General features: G+C 35.7%; 1 protein-coding gene across 6 annotated transcripts in view; it reads right to left on the reverse strand.

Moving 5' to 3' along the window:
- Positions 1-20,177, reverse strand: part of SMARCA1 (SNF2 related chromatin remodeling ATPase 1) — a 305,341-nt gene that overhangs the window by 260,839 nt on the left and 24,325 nt on the right. For all 6 annotated transcript variants that reach the window (XM_081277859.1, XM_081277858.1, XM_081277862.1 and 3 more), the window contains 6 exons: positions 14,581-14,690; positions 12,750-12,976; positions 11,606-11,727; positions 7,475-7,627; positions 6,250-6,382; positions 5,309-5,457 (listed from right to left, as the gene is read on the reverse strand). In XM_081277859.1, coding sequence (XP_081133985.1) covers positions 5,309-5,457; positions 6,250-6,382; positions 7,475-7,627; positions 11,606-11,727; positions 12,750-12,976; positions 14,581-14,690 — 894 coding nt within the window. The remainder of the gene's footprint in view (positions 1-5,308; positions 5,458-6,249; positions 6,383-7,474; positions 7,628-11,605; positions 11,728-12,749; positions 12,977-14,580; positions 14,691-20,177) is intronic.

Raw genomic sequence — 20,177 nt, forward strand, 5'->3', positions numbered from 1 at the left:
ATATGACTCCAAAATCAAAAATCTTCTGAAAAACTAATTCGACCAGTTTATAGAATACATAGTTGCTAAGGTTTGGATACAGTTTGTCCCCCAAAGGTCCATGTGATGAAAGTCTAATCCCCTGTGTAATGGTAATGAAGTGGTAGGACCTTTAAGAGATAGTGATTAGGTCTTTAAGGGAATTAATGTATTTCTTTCAGGAGTGAATTAAGTCTTACAGAAGTATACTCTTGCTCTTACAGGGACTAGAATAAGAGTGGGTTGTTCAGCTTCTCTGCCTGCTCTCATTTTCTCTCTTGCCATGTGACTTCTCTTCTCTTGTACCATGTGTTGCTAGCTGCCTCCACAGAAGCCAGTGCCAGTACTATGCCCTGACTTCCAAACATATGAGCCAAATAAATCTCTTTTTCTTTATAAAACATCCAGCCTTAGGTATTTTATCATAGCAACACAAAATGGACTAAAATAACCATGAATATGTTGAACAGCACCATGGACACAGAATCAACAAAACCCATAGTGTGAGTAACTTAAAAGGCAACAATGCAATTTCTTCACCAAATATATTAGCAAAGAAAAATAGAGAAGTTGAGGGGAACCTATAGGTTAAAAAAGATACAGACAATACATCAATCAATGGCAATGTATAGACCTTATTTGCACTGATATTTTTAAAGAAAACTTTTTTAAAGTAAAACTATTATTAAACAATTAGAAAATTGACCAGCTAAAAAATATTTTGGAACTCCAAGATGGCGGAATAGAGGAGAACCAGTTACTGGCGTGACTCCAAGTGAGTGGTCGGACATTTTCCCTCACAGGGGCTCTCATTCACGAATTTAAGCTTCATGCAGCAAGTGACAGGATTTTAAACAGCAGTTTGTTGCAAGCCCAGCCCAGGATTCGGGGAAACCAGGGTCACTCTTTGCATCGGAAGCTGGCCCACAGATCTGCTGCCACAGAGGGGCAGAGTATAAGCTCTCAGAGTTCTGGTAGCGGGGAGACACAGCGTTACTGATCCTTCAGGGCTGTAACGGGTCAGACTGTGACCCAAGTCACCACAGGGCACTGGACCTAGGACCAAATTCTGGACATAGCTTAGGAACAGAACAGCCCAGCTTTCTCCACCTCACTGGACACCCTGGCATGGAAACGAGCGGTCGCCATCTTGGAAAATCTACCTGATCAACTTTTGGCGGGTGCAGCTGACAGCACAATGAGCGTCTGAACAGGTGTGTGATTCCCAGCCCCCCTCTATCCAGCTGTGGTAACTCAAAACGGTTCTCACCAGCTCTTAGTGGGCGTGGCTATCAGAGCCAAGTGCAACTGAGAAGGTGCCTGATCTCCAACTCCCCCTCCCCTAGCTGTGATAACTCAAAACCTTTCTCTTTGAAAAAATAAATAAGATCAACAGACCCTTAGCCATGCTAACGAAGAGAAGAGAGAGAACTCAAATTGCTAGCATACGTGATGAAGAAGGCAATATCACAACAGACACTTCAGAAATACAGAAGATAATCAGAAATTATTTTGAAACCTTATACTCTAATAAAATAGAAGATAGTGAAGGCATCGATAAATTCCTAAAGTCAAATAGACCACAACACAATAATCATGGGTGATTTTAACACACCTGCCCAGATTGAGTCAGGAAGGTATACACAACTTAAACAGACCAATATCAAGTAAGGAAATAGAAGAAGCCATCAAAAGATTATCAACCAAGAAAAGCCCAGGACCTGATGGATATACAGCCGAGTTTTACAAGACCTTTAAAGAAGAACTAATACCAATACTCTTCATCTATTTCAGGAAGTAGAAAAAGAGGGAGTACTTTCAAATTCAATCTACGAGGCCAATATCACCCTGATTCCAAAACCGGACAAAGACACCTCAAAGAAAGAAAACTACAGACCAATATGTCTAATGAACCTAGATGCAAAAATCCTCAATAAAATTCTGGCAAACCGAATACAAAAACATTTCAAAAAGATCATGCACCATGATCAAGTGGGATTCATCCCCGGGATGCAAGGTTGGTTTAACATATGGAAATCAATAAATGTAATTCATCACATCAATAGACTTAAAGATAAGAACCATATGATCATCTCGATAGATGCAGAAAAAGCATCTGACAAAATACAGCACCCCTTTATGTTCAAAACACTAGAAAAACTAGGGATAACAGGAACTTTCCTCAACATTGTAAAAGCTATCTATGCTAAGCCTCAGGCTAGCATCATTCTGAACGGAGAAAAATTGAAGGCATTCCCTCTAAAATCTGGAACAAGACAGGGATGCCCTCTCTCACCACTTCTATTCAACATAGTTCTTGAAACACTGGCCAGAGCAATCAGACAGAGAAGAGAAATTAAAGGAATTACTATAGGAAAAGAAGAACTTAAATTAGCTCTATTTGCTGATGATATGATTCTACATCTAACAGACCCAAAAAACTCCACCAGGAAACTTCTAGAATTAGTAAATGAATCCGGCAAAGTGGCAGGATAGAAAATCAACATCCATAAATCAAAGGCATTCCTGTATATCAGTGACAAATCCTCTGAAATGGAAATGAGGACAACCACCCCATTCACAATATCCTCAAAAAAAAAAATACTTCAGAATCAACCTAATAAAAGAGGTGAAAGACCTATACAATGAAAACTACAGAACCCTAAAGAGAGAAATAGAAGAAGACATTAGAAGATAGAAAGATTTACCTTGCTAATGCATAGGCAGAATTAATATTATTAAAATGGCCATACTACCAAAAGCACTATACAGGTTCAATGCAATTCCGATCAAAATCCCAATGGCATTCCTCATAAAAATAGAAAAAGCAATTATGAAATTGATCTGGAAAAATAAGAGGCCCAGAATAGCTAAAGCAATTCTAAGAAGGAAGAGTGAAACAGGTGGTATAGCGATACCAGACCTTAAACTATACTACAGAGCAATAGTAACAAAAACAGCATGGTATGGACACCAAAATAGACATGTAGACCAATGGTACAGAATAGAGGACACAGAGACTAACCCACAAAATTACAACTACCTTACATTAGACAAAAGTGCTAAAAACATGCAATGGAGAAAGGATAGCATCTTCAACAAATAGTGCTGGGAAAACTGGAAATCCATATGCAACAAATGAAACTGAATCCCTATATCTCACCATGCACAAAAGTTAACTCAAAATGGATCAAGGAGCTAGGAATTAAACCAGAGACTCTGCATCTAATAGAAGAAAAAGTAGGCCCTAATCTCCATCACATGGGGCTAGGCCCCAATTTCCTTAATAAGATGCCTATAGCACAAAAATTAAAACCAAGATTCAACAAATGGGATGGATTCAAACTAAAAAGTTTTTTCTCAGCAAGAGAAATAATATGTGAGGTGAACAGGGAGCCTACATCCTGGGAGCAAATTTTTACCCTCACACATCAGATAGAGCTCTAATCTCTAGGGTATATAAAGAGCTCAACAAGATAAGCACCCAAAAAACAAAAAATCCAATCAATAAATGGGCCAAGGACCAAGAGGATATACAATCAATCAACAAATATATGAAAAAATCCTTATCATCTCTAGCAGTCAGAGAAATGCAAATCAAAACTACTCTGAGATACCATCTCACTCCAATAAGAATGGCAGCCATTATGAAGACAAACAACAAGTGCTGGCGAGGATGGGGGGTGTGGGAAGGTACACTCATACACTGCTGGTGGGACTGCAAACTGGTGCAGCCAATTTGGAAAGCAGTATGGAGATTCCTTGGAAAGCTGGGAATGGAACCACCATTTGACCCAGCTATTCCTCTTCTCAGACTATACCCAAAGGACCTAAAAACAGCATACTACAGGGACACAGCCACATCAATGTTTATAGCAGCACAATTCACAATAGCTAAACTGTGGAGCCAACCTAGATGCCCTTCAATGGATGAATGGATAAAAAAAAATGTAGCATTTATACACAATGGAATATTACTCAGCACTAAAAAATAATAAGATCATGGCATTTGCAGGGAAATGGATGACATTAGTGCAGGTTATGCTAAGTGAAGTTAGCCAATCCCAAAAAAACAAATGTCAAATGTCTTCTCTGATATAAGGGGGTGACTCAAAATGGGGTAGGGAGAAAGAGCATGGGAAGAAGATTACCTCTAGATAGAGAAGAGGGGTGGGAGGGAAAGGGAACGAGAAGGGGAATTGCATGGATGGTGGAAGGAGACCCTCATCGTTATACAAAATACATGTATGAAGATGTGAATTTGGTGTCAACTTATCTTGTATACAGAGATATGATAAATTGTGGTATAAAAGTGTATTAAGAATTGCAATGCAAAAAATAATAAGAAGAAAGCTCATGTAAAAAAATAAGTAAATAAAAATTTAAAAAATAAAAATAAAAAAATGAAAGAAAATTTACTATTTACTAGATAATTGATGTTAATAAAGAATTATTGAGGGTTTTCAGGTAGGAAAATTACATACTAAAGTTTCTAAAGAGACCCTATGTTTTAGAAATACATTGTGAAATATTTATAACTGAAATGATATATCTGAGATTTTACTTCAACATAATCCAAGAAAAAAGAAAATGAATTGGAAATATGAATAGGGCAGGACTGGTTGACAGATGTTATAAATGAGTAATGAATACATGGGAACCTATTATACTATTCTGTCTACTTTGGCTCATAATTGTTTAAAACACACATTAGGGGCTCATAATTGTTTAAAACACACATTAGGGGCTCGGATTGTGGCTCAGCGGTAGAGCACTAGACTAGCACATGCAAGGCCCTGGGTCGATCCTCAGCACCACATAAAAATAAATAAATAAAATAAAGATAAAAAAATAAAAAATAAAAACACACATTAAACACAAAATTGTGATACTCTGAAAATAATTTGTGATATTTTAACAAATACTGCTTTACTATCTCACTCATAGTTTTCAAAAAAGATTTTCAATTAACATAATGTATCAGATTAATTAATTGCAAAAACTGAGTCCTTATACATGTTACTAAACACAAAATATATTTGGTTTTAAGTAAGCACTATTTTCAGTAAGCACTATTATCCATAGGTCACTTAATTTTACATTGTGGAATGTAGTCTTTTTCAGCAAAATATTATAAAAGCCTAATCTGTCCCTGGAAATAAATCTACAAGTTCTTAAAGAGTACATGAGTTATTTTAAACACATAGTTCAGTACAATGCAAATGCAGCGTGAGAAATACCTTGGTTTTAAAGCAATCCATTATAGATATGAGATGCTATCTTAACTAACCTTCTTTTCCCCTCTTTCCAGAATAGTTGTAATGTCTTCCTCTGTTAGTTCACTTTCTTTAGAAGCAAAAACATGAGTGGCTCCATGACGTATCATTTGTAACATTTCCTCTTTTGCAAGCTTATTAGATTGTTGGTCAATGAGTCTTCCTAATAAAAAAATTAAAATTACATTCTATCAGTTATATTTCAAAGAAAGCACTGTATAACAGTTAAAATCAACTGAGTGCAGTGGTGCACACATGTAATCCCAGGGGCTATGGAGGTAGAGGAAGGAGGATCACTAGTTCACAGCCAGCCTCAGCAACTCAGTGAGACCCTAAGCAACTTCCTGAGACCTTGTCTCTAAATAAAATATGAAAAAAGGACTGGGGATGTGGCTTAGTGGCTAAGCACCCCTGGGTTCAATCCCTAGTTCAAAACAAAATAGTTAAAATCAGTCACTATTATGTAAACAATATATTAAGTAGCAGCTTTATAAAACAACAACATGAGTTTTAAAGGTGTTTGTTTAATGAATAATCTACAAGTTTTTCTTCTACCATACTTTCTATTTCACTATGAATTTCCTTCTGTAAAGTTCATTTAAAACCCAGAAGGACAGAAACATTTTTTATATCCAAACTTTGTTTTGAAAGGAAAGGTACCCTCTAATACACTTTTTAAAACCTTTAGAAACTAGACATTTTATCTGCTAAATAATATCCAGTACTTTAAAAGGTATGCTATTGGCACTCTATTAATCATAAACTAGTAATATTTAAATAATCCATATGTCAAATGCAAGGGCTTCAATTAGGAAGATTTCAATTAGCATTTTAATTGATTTTTTTTCTTTAAGTTTTCAAATTTTGGTCAACCTTTATTACTAGTGATCTCTTTTAAAGGAAACTGTATGTGTTTTAGCAAAAATCACCTAATTAAGTTTATTCATAACAATACCTTGTTGTATAACAATTGAATCAAGTCGCAGTTTTATCTCAGCTCTCTCTACAATTCTTTCTTCAACAGTGTTGTCAGTGATGAGACGGAACACACGTACTGGCTTCTTTTGACCAATTCGATGGGCTCGATCCTAATAAAAAGATTCCTACTATAAGACACTAGACACTCTAATAACATTTAGAGTATAAGTACTAAAAGACCTGCTATACTCTTAACACTTTTAAGGAAATGAAGGGCTATCACCATTAGGCTTTTTAGTACAGAAATGCTTAATTTACTGGAGCTTAATCCATCTTACTTATATCAAACATGTAGGCTGATATCATGCTAAAGTAGTGATGATCATGACTCAGCATAATGATTTTAAATATCCCAAAGGTTAAGTATTTTTTAATTTTCTATTATAAAAGGAAGGACTTCTAAGCACAAACCTAACTGGCATATGACTTTGCTTTGCTTCCAAATAGAAGCATTATCCCATGACTTTCAAAAAACAAGCATCACTCTCCAAAAAGAAACATTAGCCCATTACTCCATTTCTTCTTGGGATTCTGCATATATATTTTAGCAATTTTGCATCTTTTAACTTCTGAAATTATGGTCTTTTATCTTTAAATGTGAATCATATTGAGAGAAGGTGTAGCTCTAGTTCAATAAATGAAACTAAAATATCAAAAGAGTTGCCTTTAATGTCATGATAAAAGGTCAGAAAAATAGGTTCCTAAAAACAATTTTAGTTGTAAAATAGTTTTTGAATGGTGTCCTTAAGCAGTGCATGTTTTTCTGGAATATATTCCTTTCATTCCTTTTTACCTTCTCTCTCCAATTGTCTTATTTTGAAAGTTAAAATCCAACCTCCCAATACTAATAAAAGACTGTCATTTTTGTCTCTTGATAAAAGACAAAATTGACAAATACTAGTTAAAACTTCAGTGTTATTTATTTTCATTTCTTTTTTTTTCAATTAGCACAGTAACTTTATTTCCTAGCATAATCTAACTTTTACAAAACTTCCCCAAAATCATTACCCTTTAATGATAAATAACATATTTGTCCTATATAAATACTAATAGTATTCTGAGCTATGATAAATTCCAGATTTGGGGCTAGGGATATAGCTCAGTAGTAGAATGCATTCCTAGCATGCACAGGACCTGGAATCAATCCCCAGTACCACCAAAAAACTAAAAATAAATTCATGACCTCATTAAAAAATACTAACCATAGCTTGTAGATCAACCTGTGGATTCCAGTCTGAATCATAGAGAATAACCACGTCAGCACTTGCCAAGTTAATTCCAAGACCTCCAGCCCTGGTACTCAGCATAAAGATGAATTTGCTACTATTAGTAGCATTAAAGGCCTCTATTGCTTCCTTTTTTGATGAACAAAGGAACAGAAAAAGAAAAAAATCAAATTATAATACCAGAGTCTTGAGAAACAAACATTTTAAAATGGATACAGAAATTTTATATACTTTATAATAGTCTCTATGAATATACTTAATAATATTCTTCCATTTTCATTTAAGCATGTTTCTAAATACTGTACTTTGTGAATGGCTATAGAAAATGTATAACATAAATGAATTCCCTAATTTCTAAAAGCTTATACCAATAGAGACAAACAGAATGATGACATAGATAAATTTAAGCTAGTAATAATTTATTTACATTCTAAAACAACAGTGAAATGTCTTAATTGACTAAAAGCTAAAATATATTTGGGGGGCAAAAATGTCAGAAATATCAACTTCATTCCCATTAGCTCATGAAGGATTGATAAAAGTGTAGCTTAGAAATCAACCAAGAAAGTTTAGAAATGGAATGAGAGCAATAAATAAAGGGCAAGGCAAGAAGATTTCTATCAGTATGATAACAAGGAATAAATAGGTAAATAATGAGGAAAATCAGGCAAATCCAGGGACAGTAAAAATCTTAGAAGTTAATAGCATGTTAATATCCTCTACATAAACATCTCATACAAATTGGAAACACATCAAGATTCCAATAGAAAAATAAGCCTAAAATGAACAAATGATTCACAGAATAAAAATGGATAAAAGTATAAGAATATGTTTAATCTCACTAGTCACAAAATAAATACAAACTAATAAAATACCATTTTGAAGCTTAAAAATGATAATATTCAATGTTGATAAGTGGGCAGCGAGACAGGCACTCTCATACATTGCTGCTGCGAGTGAAAATTAGTACCTCTCTGGAAAGCAATTTGGCATTGTGCATCAAGACCCTTAAAAATGTTCATACCCACTAACTCAACAATTCCACTTCTAGGAATTTATCCTCATAAAATAGAGATTTGCTCTAAGTTTTATATATAAGGACTTTCACTACAGCTGTACTTACAATAGCAGTACTTTCAATAAATTGAAGATGACCTAAATAATAAACAATAAGGGGTTACATTATTTACAGTACATGCAGAGGATGAAATAGCATCCTTAACTGGCTTTTATAATAGTTTTACTGACAAAGACAAGTATAATATAATATGGAGTAAAAAGACTCAGGGTAGTGAACTTTATGTATAATATGTATAGTATGATATCAATTACTTATATGTACCATATATTCATAAAAAGGGTGGCCAGAAATACTTCATTTTCCAAACTTCATTCAGCATTCATATATTATGTGTATAATCACAAAATGTAGGAAGGTATTTTTTTTAAGGATTGGGCTGTTGTGGTCAAAGCTGTAGGCAGAGAAAGTGATTCCTGCTTCCACAGTCAGCAGAGAAGGTAAAAGGGGCAGTATAAAAAGCGGCATGGTGTAGTGAGAAGTACCTTAATGGAGAGCAAAGAGCAAAAACCTGAGTGTGAATCACAACTCTACCATTTATTACATCTGTGATTCTGGGCAAGTATTTAACCTCTCAGACATAGTTTCACATGGAGAAAATTATCCCAATACTTCACCTGGGCTGCTGAGAGAATTCAATTGGAACTTTTAAGTTGCCTAGCTTATAGTAGTTGCTTGACAAATGTTAGTTTCTTTCCCTATAAAAGTGAGGAGGACAATTAAGTTGGAGGATGACCAGAGGCTTAGCTGCTGGAATTTAACTATAATAATGGAGAAAGGAAAAATCTGAGAATTACTGAGAAAATGTACTTCTTCTCAGTTGGCAAACAATCAGAGTAAGGAGTCCAAAGGGATCTTCCCTTCATTAGGACAAAAGATGAAATAATGGTGGGGCAACAACACAATGGGAAAGGAGGACATTTCCAAGAAATAAAGAGTATCTCTAACTTTGCTATATTTAAATTAAAAAAAATAAATTCAACACACATAATTCAGTCTCTAAAGGGAGAACATTATTTCAATTTAAAAAAAAAACTAAATTGGGACAGGAATAGGTAATGAACACAGAGATTGGTCAGGAGTACAAATTGGCTACTTGAAGTCAGAAAGTACCTACTATTCTGTCTTGGTATCCTCTTCATTATTGCAAGAAGGATCATCTTGAATGGCACTAGAGGGGCTATGCTTAATGTAGATTTGTAGAAACTGGTTCTCAGGAATAAATTAGGAAAGGCCTCATAGGCTTCAAGTTATCACCTCAGGGAATTAAAAACTATAGGGCAAGGAATAATATAAGCTTTGAAATGACCCCAAGTGTAAATGTTAACCCAATTGTTTCTGTACAGTAGGTAGCAGAAAACCCTTAATATGAAAATGGTGTGTGTGCTGCTGTGAACACTGTTCTATGCTCAAGACTGACTTCAATAAGGAGATCCGCAAGAGACAGAGTGCTAGTGCTGCTATGGAAGGAGAGAGATGCAGGTGAGAGTTCTTGTAGCCTGAAAAGGAGTCCTGAAACTGAGATATAGAAAGACCTGTGTTCAATTTCATAGCATGCAGCATATACTACAATATGCAGTTTAAAACTGTGTGTGGGCTGGGGATGTGGTTCAGCAGTAGAGTACTTGTCCAGCAATTCAAGGCCCAGCTTCAATCAAGCACCACAAAAAAGTTACTCAAATTTACGTTTTAACCTATTATATCAACTGATTCTCACAACAATATTGTCAAATAAAAAGCCTAAGTGTTAATTTTATCCTTACGCTATAATTAAAGATACAGAGGCTAAGAGAATTACATGGCTTACCCACACTGCAAACTGGTGGTGTTGATACTAAAATTCAGATGTTCTCAAACTAAGTTCAGTGAATTTTCCCCTATAACACAAAACCAAGATCAAGGGCCTAGGGTTGTGGCTCAGTGGTAGAGCACTTGCGTAGTATGCGTGAGGCACTGGGTTCAATCCCTTGTACCACATAAAATAAAAACAAATAAAATACAGTTATTGTGTCCATTTACAACTAAAAATAAAAACCAGCATCAAACCCTGAACATAAGTATAGTCTTAAAACAGAAGCCAAAGAAAAAAAACCCTGAAGGATTACAGGAAATAAAAGATAAAATTATCAAAACCTACCCCCAAAAAAGTGCTTCAAAGGATGTAAAATTCATTGGACCCATGAAATCTGTGAGGGATAATCTAAAAACCTTTAAGAATTTCCAAATTTGAGAAAGATACTGGGTGCTAGATAGACTTATTAAGCAACTTAACCCTACACACAAACCTTTTAGTGTCCCAACATTCAAAATTCATGATAAATAACTATACCTATGCTGTCATATTTCATTTTTATAAAAGCTCTATAAAGCCAAGATTATTCCCTTTCAGATGACTACATTCCATGAGTTTTAAGGTTGCTCACAAACCAGTAAAATCTCAACTGTTAAACTCATAAATGGCAAAGTTTTCCTTTAGTAGATCAAGAGAAGAAAATGACACAGAATCAGAAGTCAGAGAGTAAGCTGACAAACAATAATCAAAAGAATCACAGAACACACACGGTGGCATGCACCTATAATCCCAGCACCTCGGGAGGCTGAGACAGGAGGATTTTGAGTTCAAAGCCAGCTTCAGCAAAAGCGAGGCACTAAGCAACTCAGCGAGACCCTGTCTCTAAATAAATACAAAATAGGGCTGGGGATGTGAGTCAGTGGTCAAGTGCCCCTGAGTTGAATCTCTCGTACCCTATTCCCTGCAAGAAAAAGGGTCACAGGTAGCAGGAGTTAAAGGAGATAAGGATGAAATGGTGTAGTGTCCTTTAGCTAAGTGTGTCTTTGAAGACCTTAGAAAGAATAATTTTTTAGAGTTGATAGAAAAGACACCAAGTTGAAAGCCAGAGAGATGGTAATGAGAAATTCAATGCACCCTAGTTAAAGAAAAGGCAAAAGTTCAAAACTACCTAATGATGAAAAACACTGCATAATTGAACTCTGGTTTTTGAAGTCTTGTTTTATTTTCTCTTCCTCACCTCTCTTTCTTCATGTGGAGTTTGTCCATCCAGTCGACAATACTCATAACTACGCCACATACAATAATCCTCCAAAATGTCCAGCAAGCGAGTCATCTGACTGAAAATGAGAACCCTTGAACCTGAAACATTTTGTTGAAAAAAAAAAAAGTTACACAACCGGTGTAAAAACGAACTTGAAAGTTACAAAAATAAAATCAACCATTATATGGGCTGGGGTTGTGGCTCAGTGGTAGAGCGCTTGCCTAGCATGCATAACACTGGGTTCGATCCTCAGCACCACATAAAAATAAACAAATAAAGACATTCTGTCCATCTACAACTACAAAATTTTTTAAAATTAACTACTATGTACAATATAAACATACAGCACATAAATACTCCACTAAATACATACCATCAAGGGATGCTACACAGAATTAGGCATTTGTTGAGTTAGGCATTTTTAATGTCTTCAAACATGCTCTACACATTGAAATGACTTAAAGCCCACCTTTACTTTGCCCTGAGGATAAGCAATGGATCCACATGATCTCTCACAGGACAACCACAATAGTCTCCCAACTAGTCTCCTGGTTCTGGTCTTTCATCCTCAGTAGATCCCCCACATTGCTTCCAAGGTTGTCTAACATTTCACTTGCCACAGCCAAATCTTCTATGACCCTCCCTCTGCCTTTAAAATAAAAAAGACTAAACTCCTAAAGGCCTTCCATAATGTGGTACCATTCATCTTCCCAGATTTCACCAGCTGCTTCTCTGTGCCAAATACCATAAGCTCTCCCACTTTCCTTCTTTCACATCTGATTCACTGCCCTAGAGAACTCTTCCCCACCTTTGACTAATAGCTCACTCCTATACTTTCTCCAGCACTCACCTCAAACATCATCTCTGTAAAGACTTTCCAACTCCCAGTTCCTCAACATATTATAGCACTCATCACAACAAACTGTTCCTCCTCACTACACTATGAGCTTCTCCAAGGCAGAGACTATTATTCATCTCTGAACACTGAGCCTATAGGACAATTCCTGACAAATACTAAGTACTCAATAATGTGCTGAGTGAATAAATATGGAAAATTTTATTCATATACAAATGATTAATATTAATTTATTCCACAGTAATATAAAAATTCATTACTCACCCTGTTCTTTGAGTTTGGCCAACAGTTTATCCAGAACAACCATTTTGCCACTGTTGCTGACAATATGCTCATCCGTGGTATAAGGTGGACCAGGCTCAGCACCATCAAACAAATATGGATGATTACAACACTTCCGAAGTTGCATCAGAATGTTTAAGAGTCGCATCTTGTCCATTTTGCCAGCAGAGTTTAAAACGTCAATATCTTTCATCAGGATTTTTGTATACCTAAAATTTTAAACTATAATTAATCATCCATTATTAGAACGGTTAATGTCATAAAGAAATATTCCTTTGGCAATCAGATTCAGTTTTTTTTATAGAAAAACAACAAGATTTAATTTGAGGGCTGGGAGTGTAGTTCAATGATAGAACACATACCTACCATATACAAGGCCCTGAGTTCAAGCCCCAGAACCAAAAAAAAAAAAAGATTTGATTTGAGACTAAATATCAGCAATACCAAGATTTGAACATTTTAACCCATGTTTGTTATAGACCTGTATTATCCTTCTCCTGTTTTACTCATTATTACCAACAACTTCCCTCAACTGACAATTACTCAGAGAATTATATCTGATGTTTACTCAATAACTACAATATTGGCTGAAAACTGGCATCCAACTTCTACTTGAGTTAAAAAAACATGTTTGCACTAAAAATTTTACAATCTCAATTTCTTATACCTGTCTTTACAGGTTTTTTGTTGCTGTTGTTCTGTTCCTGGAAATATTTTGCATTATCTTCTCTAGAACTTCACTTAGGAAAAAAGAAATCTATGTATATACCTGACCAGTATTTATTTTTTTAACTTTTTTTTTAATTTTTAATATTTATTTTTCAGTTTTCGGCGGACATAACATCTTTGTTTGTATGTGGTGCTGAGGATCGAACCCGGGCCTCACACATGCCAGGTGAGCACGCTACCGCTTGAGCCACATCCCCAGCCCCCTGACCAGTATTTAATAATAGCAAACTTGTACTAAGTGCCAGGTATTATGTCAAGGGTGTTGAGTGAATGATCTTACTAAATCTTCACAACTCTAAGGTATCTACTGATGTCATGCCCATTTACAGATGGAAATTCAGGCAGGTAAGAGAAGTTAAATACCTTACTCAGGGCCACAGAAAGGGACAGAGCAAAATTCAATCTTAGGTCTGAGTTCAAAGAATCTCTCTTCATACTGGCTTGTACAGTAGATAAATAATTATATATTTTTATATGCTCTAATTTTTAAATAAGCAACATTTACTTCTTTTAGCAAAATTATTATTAACATGTTCTATTTATAATTCCTTATGACTCCCTGTCAATTTCTGCTTGCTTGTATTTATCAAACCATTCAAGCTTCTCTTTTTTGTAATAAATCATTGTTTTAATCATCATCTTCATCTTTATCCAAAATCATTGTTTTAATCATCATTTCCATCATTATTATAGTTATTACTATTTTCACTGATGATGGAAAGCAAAAGTAACCAACAAGTCTACCTATAACATTACCCCCTTCAATCCTAACATCATCTTCATAAGCTAAGTATTAATATCTCCATTTTACAGAAAGATCACTTAGGTTATTTAACTTACCCAAGCTAAACAGCTATGAAGGAGAAACAAATGGGATTCAAACCCAGATTTATAGACTACAAAACCACTACTCTTTCCAAGGGTTAAATAAAATATTTGTGTGTCTTCTATTAAAGTATATGAACTACAAAACTTACCATTTAAATACAAAATATAATTTTGAAAGAAAGGCATAATAACTACAAAGATAATTTTTAGTAAATTTTATACACAAATAAATGATAATGGAAATAAAAGAGCTCACCATTCTCGTTGCATCTTACTCAGTCCCAAGTAAATCTTGATTTCCTTTTTAGGAGGCAGACTCTTTTCTACATCAGTTTTTATACGACGTAACAAAAATGGTTTTAAAACCTAAAACATGATAGATTTTATTAAAATGTATTAAATGTTAAATATTAAAACTATGCATCTTATTAACAATACTCTAATGTGTAATTTACTTCCCATTTTATAATATTATAAACACTACCAACCAAGTTATAGCCAAGTAGAAAATTAGAATAGAGGTTATAGCTCAGTGGAAGAGGGAATAGATAGCATTCATGAGGCCCTGAGTTCAATTCCCGGCATCATCCAAAAATAGGGAACCTAAATTAGATGGTCATGATTGATGGCACAAAATATATTAAAAATTAAGACAATAAGACTATTGACTATTGAATAAGCACTGAATAACTTGTTTAAAAAAAAACCTGCTGTGATATGATAAGATTTTTGAACCTGAGAGGAAATCTGGGGTCAAGAGTTCTAATCAAAGATTCTCCAAAAATGAATTCAAAATGCTGGTGAGTTCAAAGTATTTAAACAAATAAAAGCAGAAAAAAATGGTTCAACATTAAGGAAGTCTGGATGAAAAGAGAAAAAGGTGTACACATGGAAGACAGATACTATCAAAGAAAATAATAATGTTCCAAACCGCAGAATATCTACCTACAATGTGCTAGACATGGAGCCATGAACTTTCTATATAGTATTTAATCCTTAAAATAAATATTTAGGTAAATGTGATTACTTCAATTTTCATAAGTTCATAGAAGCCATTTGCTAATTAGTGGAAGCAGAATTCAAATCCAAACCAAGCTAACTTTAAGATCAATTCAGTTCCTGATTAATTGTAACAAATCTGTCCAAGTTCTTTAATTTTCCCAACTCTGTTTCCCCATTCATTCACCCAAAAAATATTTATGGTTAGCATAAAGTTAAGTATTTTACAAAGGAGATACTGATACCTATCTCCAAGGCTGCTGTGGAAACTTGTGATAATACATGTGTAGAGATTTATCATGGTAGACATTCAATAAACTATAGCTGTTTTTATTTAGAGATCTATGGGGGATAAGGAAAAGAGAAGAGTAAAAATAAGACTTCTGGTTTCAAGCTTGGGGTTCTTAACCTTATCTAAGAGAGACTATGAAGAATAAGATATTTTCAGCAAAAAGACTCAGAAGGGATAAATTATAGGAAAGGATTCCAACATGGCGGCGGGCGCAGAGAGATCAAGTCCCTGACCTCTTCAGCTGTGCAGGCATAGGGAGTCGTAAACAACCTAAATCTGTTTGCTCAGGATCACTAGGCAATGCTGAGCTGACGTGGATCTGGGGCGAACAGTCTGGGCCTCTCAGAACACACACTGAGCCCGGATCGGCTGAATTCAAGCTCCTGTTCGCCTGCTTCCCGCAGACAAACAGCTGTGCCTCAGCACTAATCCATCCGGCTGAAACAACTGGTCAGCCCTTCTGATCCTATGGAGGTAAATGCCTACCGAGCCTTCATAGGTAGTGGCCACAGGTTTGAAACGGGGCTTGGGAGAGACAGTAAGGACCCACCCGTTGCATTGGTCGCCCGGCAAAGGGAAACGAACTGTCGCCATTTGCAAGAGATACCACCATGGCAAAGAACTGACATCATCAGACTGCGGCGGAGGAGATAACCTCATTGAAACCTGCGACTACAGGTGTGTAATTCCCTAGCCTTCCCTCTCCACACATCGGGGAAACCTTTAGGGCCCCTCCCAGCTCTCCCGTAAGGGCCCCCCCAGCTATCCCGTGAGCACGATAGCCAGACCGAGGGAATCAGAGGTGGCACGGGACCCGCGGCGCGGAACTACCGCTCCCACCAGGGCTAACAGCTGAGGTCTCTTGCACCAGCTACCGGGGCGTGGCTACCGGAGGGCAAGTAAAATTCGCTGAGGATTCTCAGCCCCAAGCTCTACAAACTTAGGGTCTGAGGGAATGGCAAACTGGAAGAGTGTGCCCAGTTGTTCATGAAAACAGGGCTCCCAGGAGCAGGAGACCGGGCATGTAGCCAGTACTGTGGTGAGCGGCACCCGTGAGAGGGGCCTGGCTAGAGGAAAAGTGGGAAGTGACTAGACACAAGAGGAGGCCCTAGGCACTCAGGATTGGAGACTAGCCCAGTCTGGGAGGAGCTGCTGCACACTGATTGGTTCCCACGTATTGACAGGAGAAACTTGGCCTGGTGGGCACAGCACCACCTACTGGAAGAGAAGTTAATCAAACTCTAAGACTGCATTTATTAGTTTTTTTTTTTTCTTTTTTCTTTTCTCTTTTTTTTGATTTGGGTTTTTCTTTCATTTTCATTTTTCTTTCTTGTTGTTTTTTAAATTTTTTTTTACAATTTTTTTAATTTTTTTTTTCTTCTAATTTTAATTTTAATTTTTTTTTTTATTTTTTTAAATTTTTTTTCTTTTTTTATTTCCTATTTTTTTCTTCTTTTGTCTTTTCATTTCTTTTCAATTACCTTATCCCCCCTTCCTTAAATTCTACGTGCTTACTCTCATTCTCTTTAGTGACTTCTTCCCTTCCCTTCTAATACCTTTCCTCCCAAGCATCTAATAAATTTATAGGAGTAAACAGTAACTCAGCAGTCAAACAGAACAAGAAGTAACATGAGCAGCTTCAAAAAGCAAGGAAGAAAAGGAGTACAAACAATGCAGGACAGCCGAAATATTCAGGAGGACCTAGAGTCATCAGAAAAATGGTCATATAAAGAACTCAAGGAACACCTTAGACAGATGGAATGGAACCTTAAAGAGGATACAAGACAGCAAATTCAAGCAGCGAAAGAACACATTGAGAATGAATTACATAAACAGATAAAAGAAGAAGTTAAGTATCTTTATCAGGAGATAGAGATTATAAAAAATAATCAAACAATAATTCTAGATATGAAGGAAACGATAAACCAAATTAAAAACTCAATTGAGAGTATCACTAACAGAGTGGAGCAAGTAGAAGCCAGAACGTCAGATAATGAAGACAAAATATATCATCTTGAAAACAGTCTAGCCAACTCAGAAAGGCTGGTAAAAAATCACGAGAAAAACATCCAAGAGTTATGGGATAACATAAAAAAACCAAACTTACGAGTCATCGGGATAGAAGAAGGTACAGAGATTCAAACCAAGGGAATGAGTAACCTGCTGAATGAAATAATTACAGAAAACTTTCCAGAAATAAAAAAGGAAACAGATATACAAATTGAAGATGCATAGAGGACACCGAGCACACAAAATCACAGTAGACCAACGCCAAGACACATTGTTATGAAGATATCCAATATACAGAACAAAGAGAAAATATTAAAAGCTACAAGAGAAAGGAGACAGATTACATTCAGGGGTAAACCAATAAGGTTAACAACGGATTTTTCATCACAGACACTGAAAGCAAGAAGGTCATGGAACAATGTATTTCAAACACTGAAAGACAATGGATGCCAACCAAGAATTCTGTATCCAGCAAAATTAAGCTTCAGGTATGACAACGCAATAAAAATCTTTCATGATAAACAAAAGTTAAAAGATTTGCAGCCAGAAAACCAGCATTGCAAAGCATTTTGAGCAAAACACTACACGAGGAAGAAAGGAAAAACAATAACCAAAACCATCAGTGGGAAGTGCCTCAGTAAAGACAGAGGGCGAGGGGAAAGATAATCATGGAGAAACAAACTAAATTTTTAAAAAAAAGGATAAATAATCAAACATGGATGGAATTACAAACCATATATCAATAGTAACTCTGAATGTTAATGGCTTAAACTCTCCAATAAAGTGACATAGGCTGGTATCATGGATTACAAAAACAAATCCAACAATACGCTGCCTCCAGGAGACACATCTGATTGGAAAAGACATACACAGGCTCAAGGTGAAAGGATGGGAAAAAATATACTGCGCACACAGTCCTCGTAAACAAGCAGGGGTGTCCATCCTCATATCGAATAAAATCGACTTCAAGACTAAGATAATCAAAAGGGATAGAGAAGGACATTATATACTGTTAAAAGGAACCATTCACCAACAAGACATAACAATTATCAATATTTATGCACCAAATAATGGTGCTACGACATTCATAAAACAATTTCTCCTCAAGTTCAAGAATCAAATAGACCACAACACAATAATTATGGGTGACTTCAACACACCTCTCTCACCATTGGACAGATCCTCCAAACAAAAGTTGAATAAAGAAACTATAGAACTCAATATCACAATCAATAACCTAGACTTAACTGACATATATAGAATATATCAACCATCATCAAATGGATATACTTTTTTCTCAGCAGCACATGGATCCTTCTCAAAAATAGACCATATATTATGCCATAGGGCAACCCTCAGTAAATATAAAGGGGTGGAGATAATACCATGCATTTTATCTGATCATAATGGAATGAAACTGGAAATCAATGATAAAAGAAGGAAGGAAAAATCCTACATCACATGGAAAATGAACAATATCTTACTGAATGATCAATGGGTTACAGAAGACATAAAGGAGGAAATCAAAAAATTCTTAGAGATAAATGAAAATACAGACACAACATATCGGAATCTATGGGACACAATGAAAGCAGTTTTAAGAGGAAAATTCATCGCCTGGTGGTCATTCCTCAAAAAAAGAAAAAACCAACAAATAAATGAGCTCACACTTCATCTCAAAGCCCTAGAAAAGGAAGAGCAAAACATCAGCAAATGTAGCAGAAGGCAAGAAATAATTAAAATCAGAGCGGAAATCAATGACATTGAAACAAAAGAAACTATTGAAAAAATTAACAAAACTAAAAGTTGGTTCTTCAAAAAAATAAATAAGATCGACAGACCTTTAGCCATGCTAACGAAGAGAAGAAGAGAGAGAACTCAAATTACTAACATACGGGATGAAAAAGGCAATATCACAACAGATGCTACAGAAATACAGAAGACAATTAGAAATTATTTTGAAAACCTATATTCCAATAAAATAGAAGATAGTGAAGACATCGATAAATTTCTTAAGTCATATGATTTGCCCAGACTGAGTCAGGAGGATACACACAATTTGAACAGACCAATATCAATGGATGAAATTGAAGAAGCCATCAAAAGACTACCAACCAAGAAAAGCCCAGGACCGGATGGGTATACAGCAGAGTTTTACAAAACCTTTAAAGAAGAATTAATACCAATACTTTTCAAGTTATTTCAGGAAATAGAAAAACAGGGAGCTCTTCCAAATTCATTCTATGAGGCCAACATCACCCTGATTCCGAAACCAGACAAAGACACCTCAAAGAAAGAAAACTACAGACCAATATGTCTAATGAACCTAGATGCAAAAATCCTCAATAAAATTCTGGTGAATCGAATACAAAAACACATCAAAAAAATTGTGCACCATGATCAAGTAGGATTCCTCCCTGGGATGCAAGGATGTTTCAACATACGGAAATCAATAAATGTTATTCACCACATCAATAGACTTAAAGATAAGAACCATATGACCATCTCGATAGACGCAGAGAAAGCATTTGACAAAGTACAGCATCCCTTTA

The sequence above is a fragment of the Spermophilus citellus genome (assembly GCF_964194105.1).
Source record: "Spermophilus citellus genome assembly, chromosome: X".
Lineage (NCBI taxonomy): Eukaryota > Metazoa > Chordata > Mammalia > Rodentia > Sciuridae > Spermophilus > Spermophilus citellus.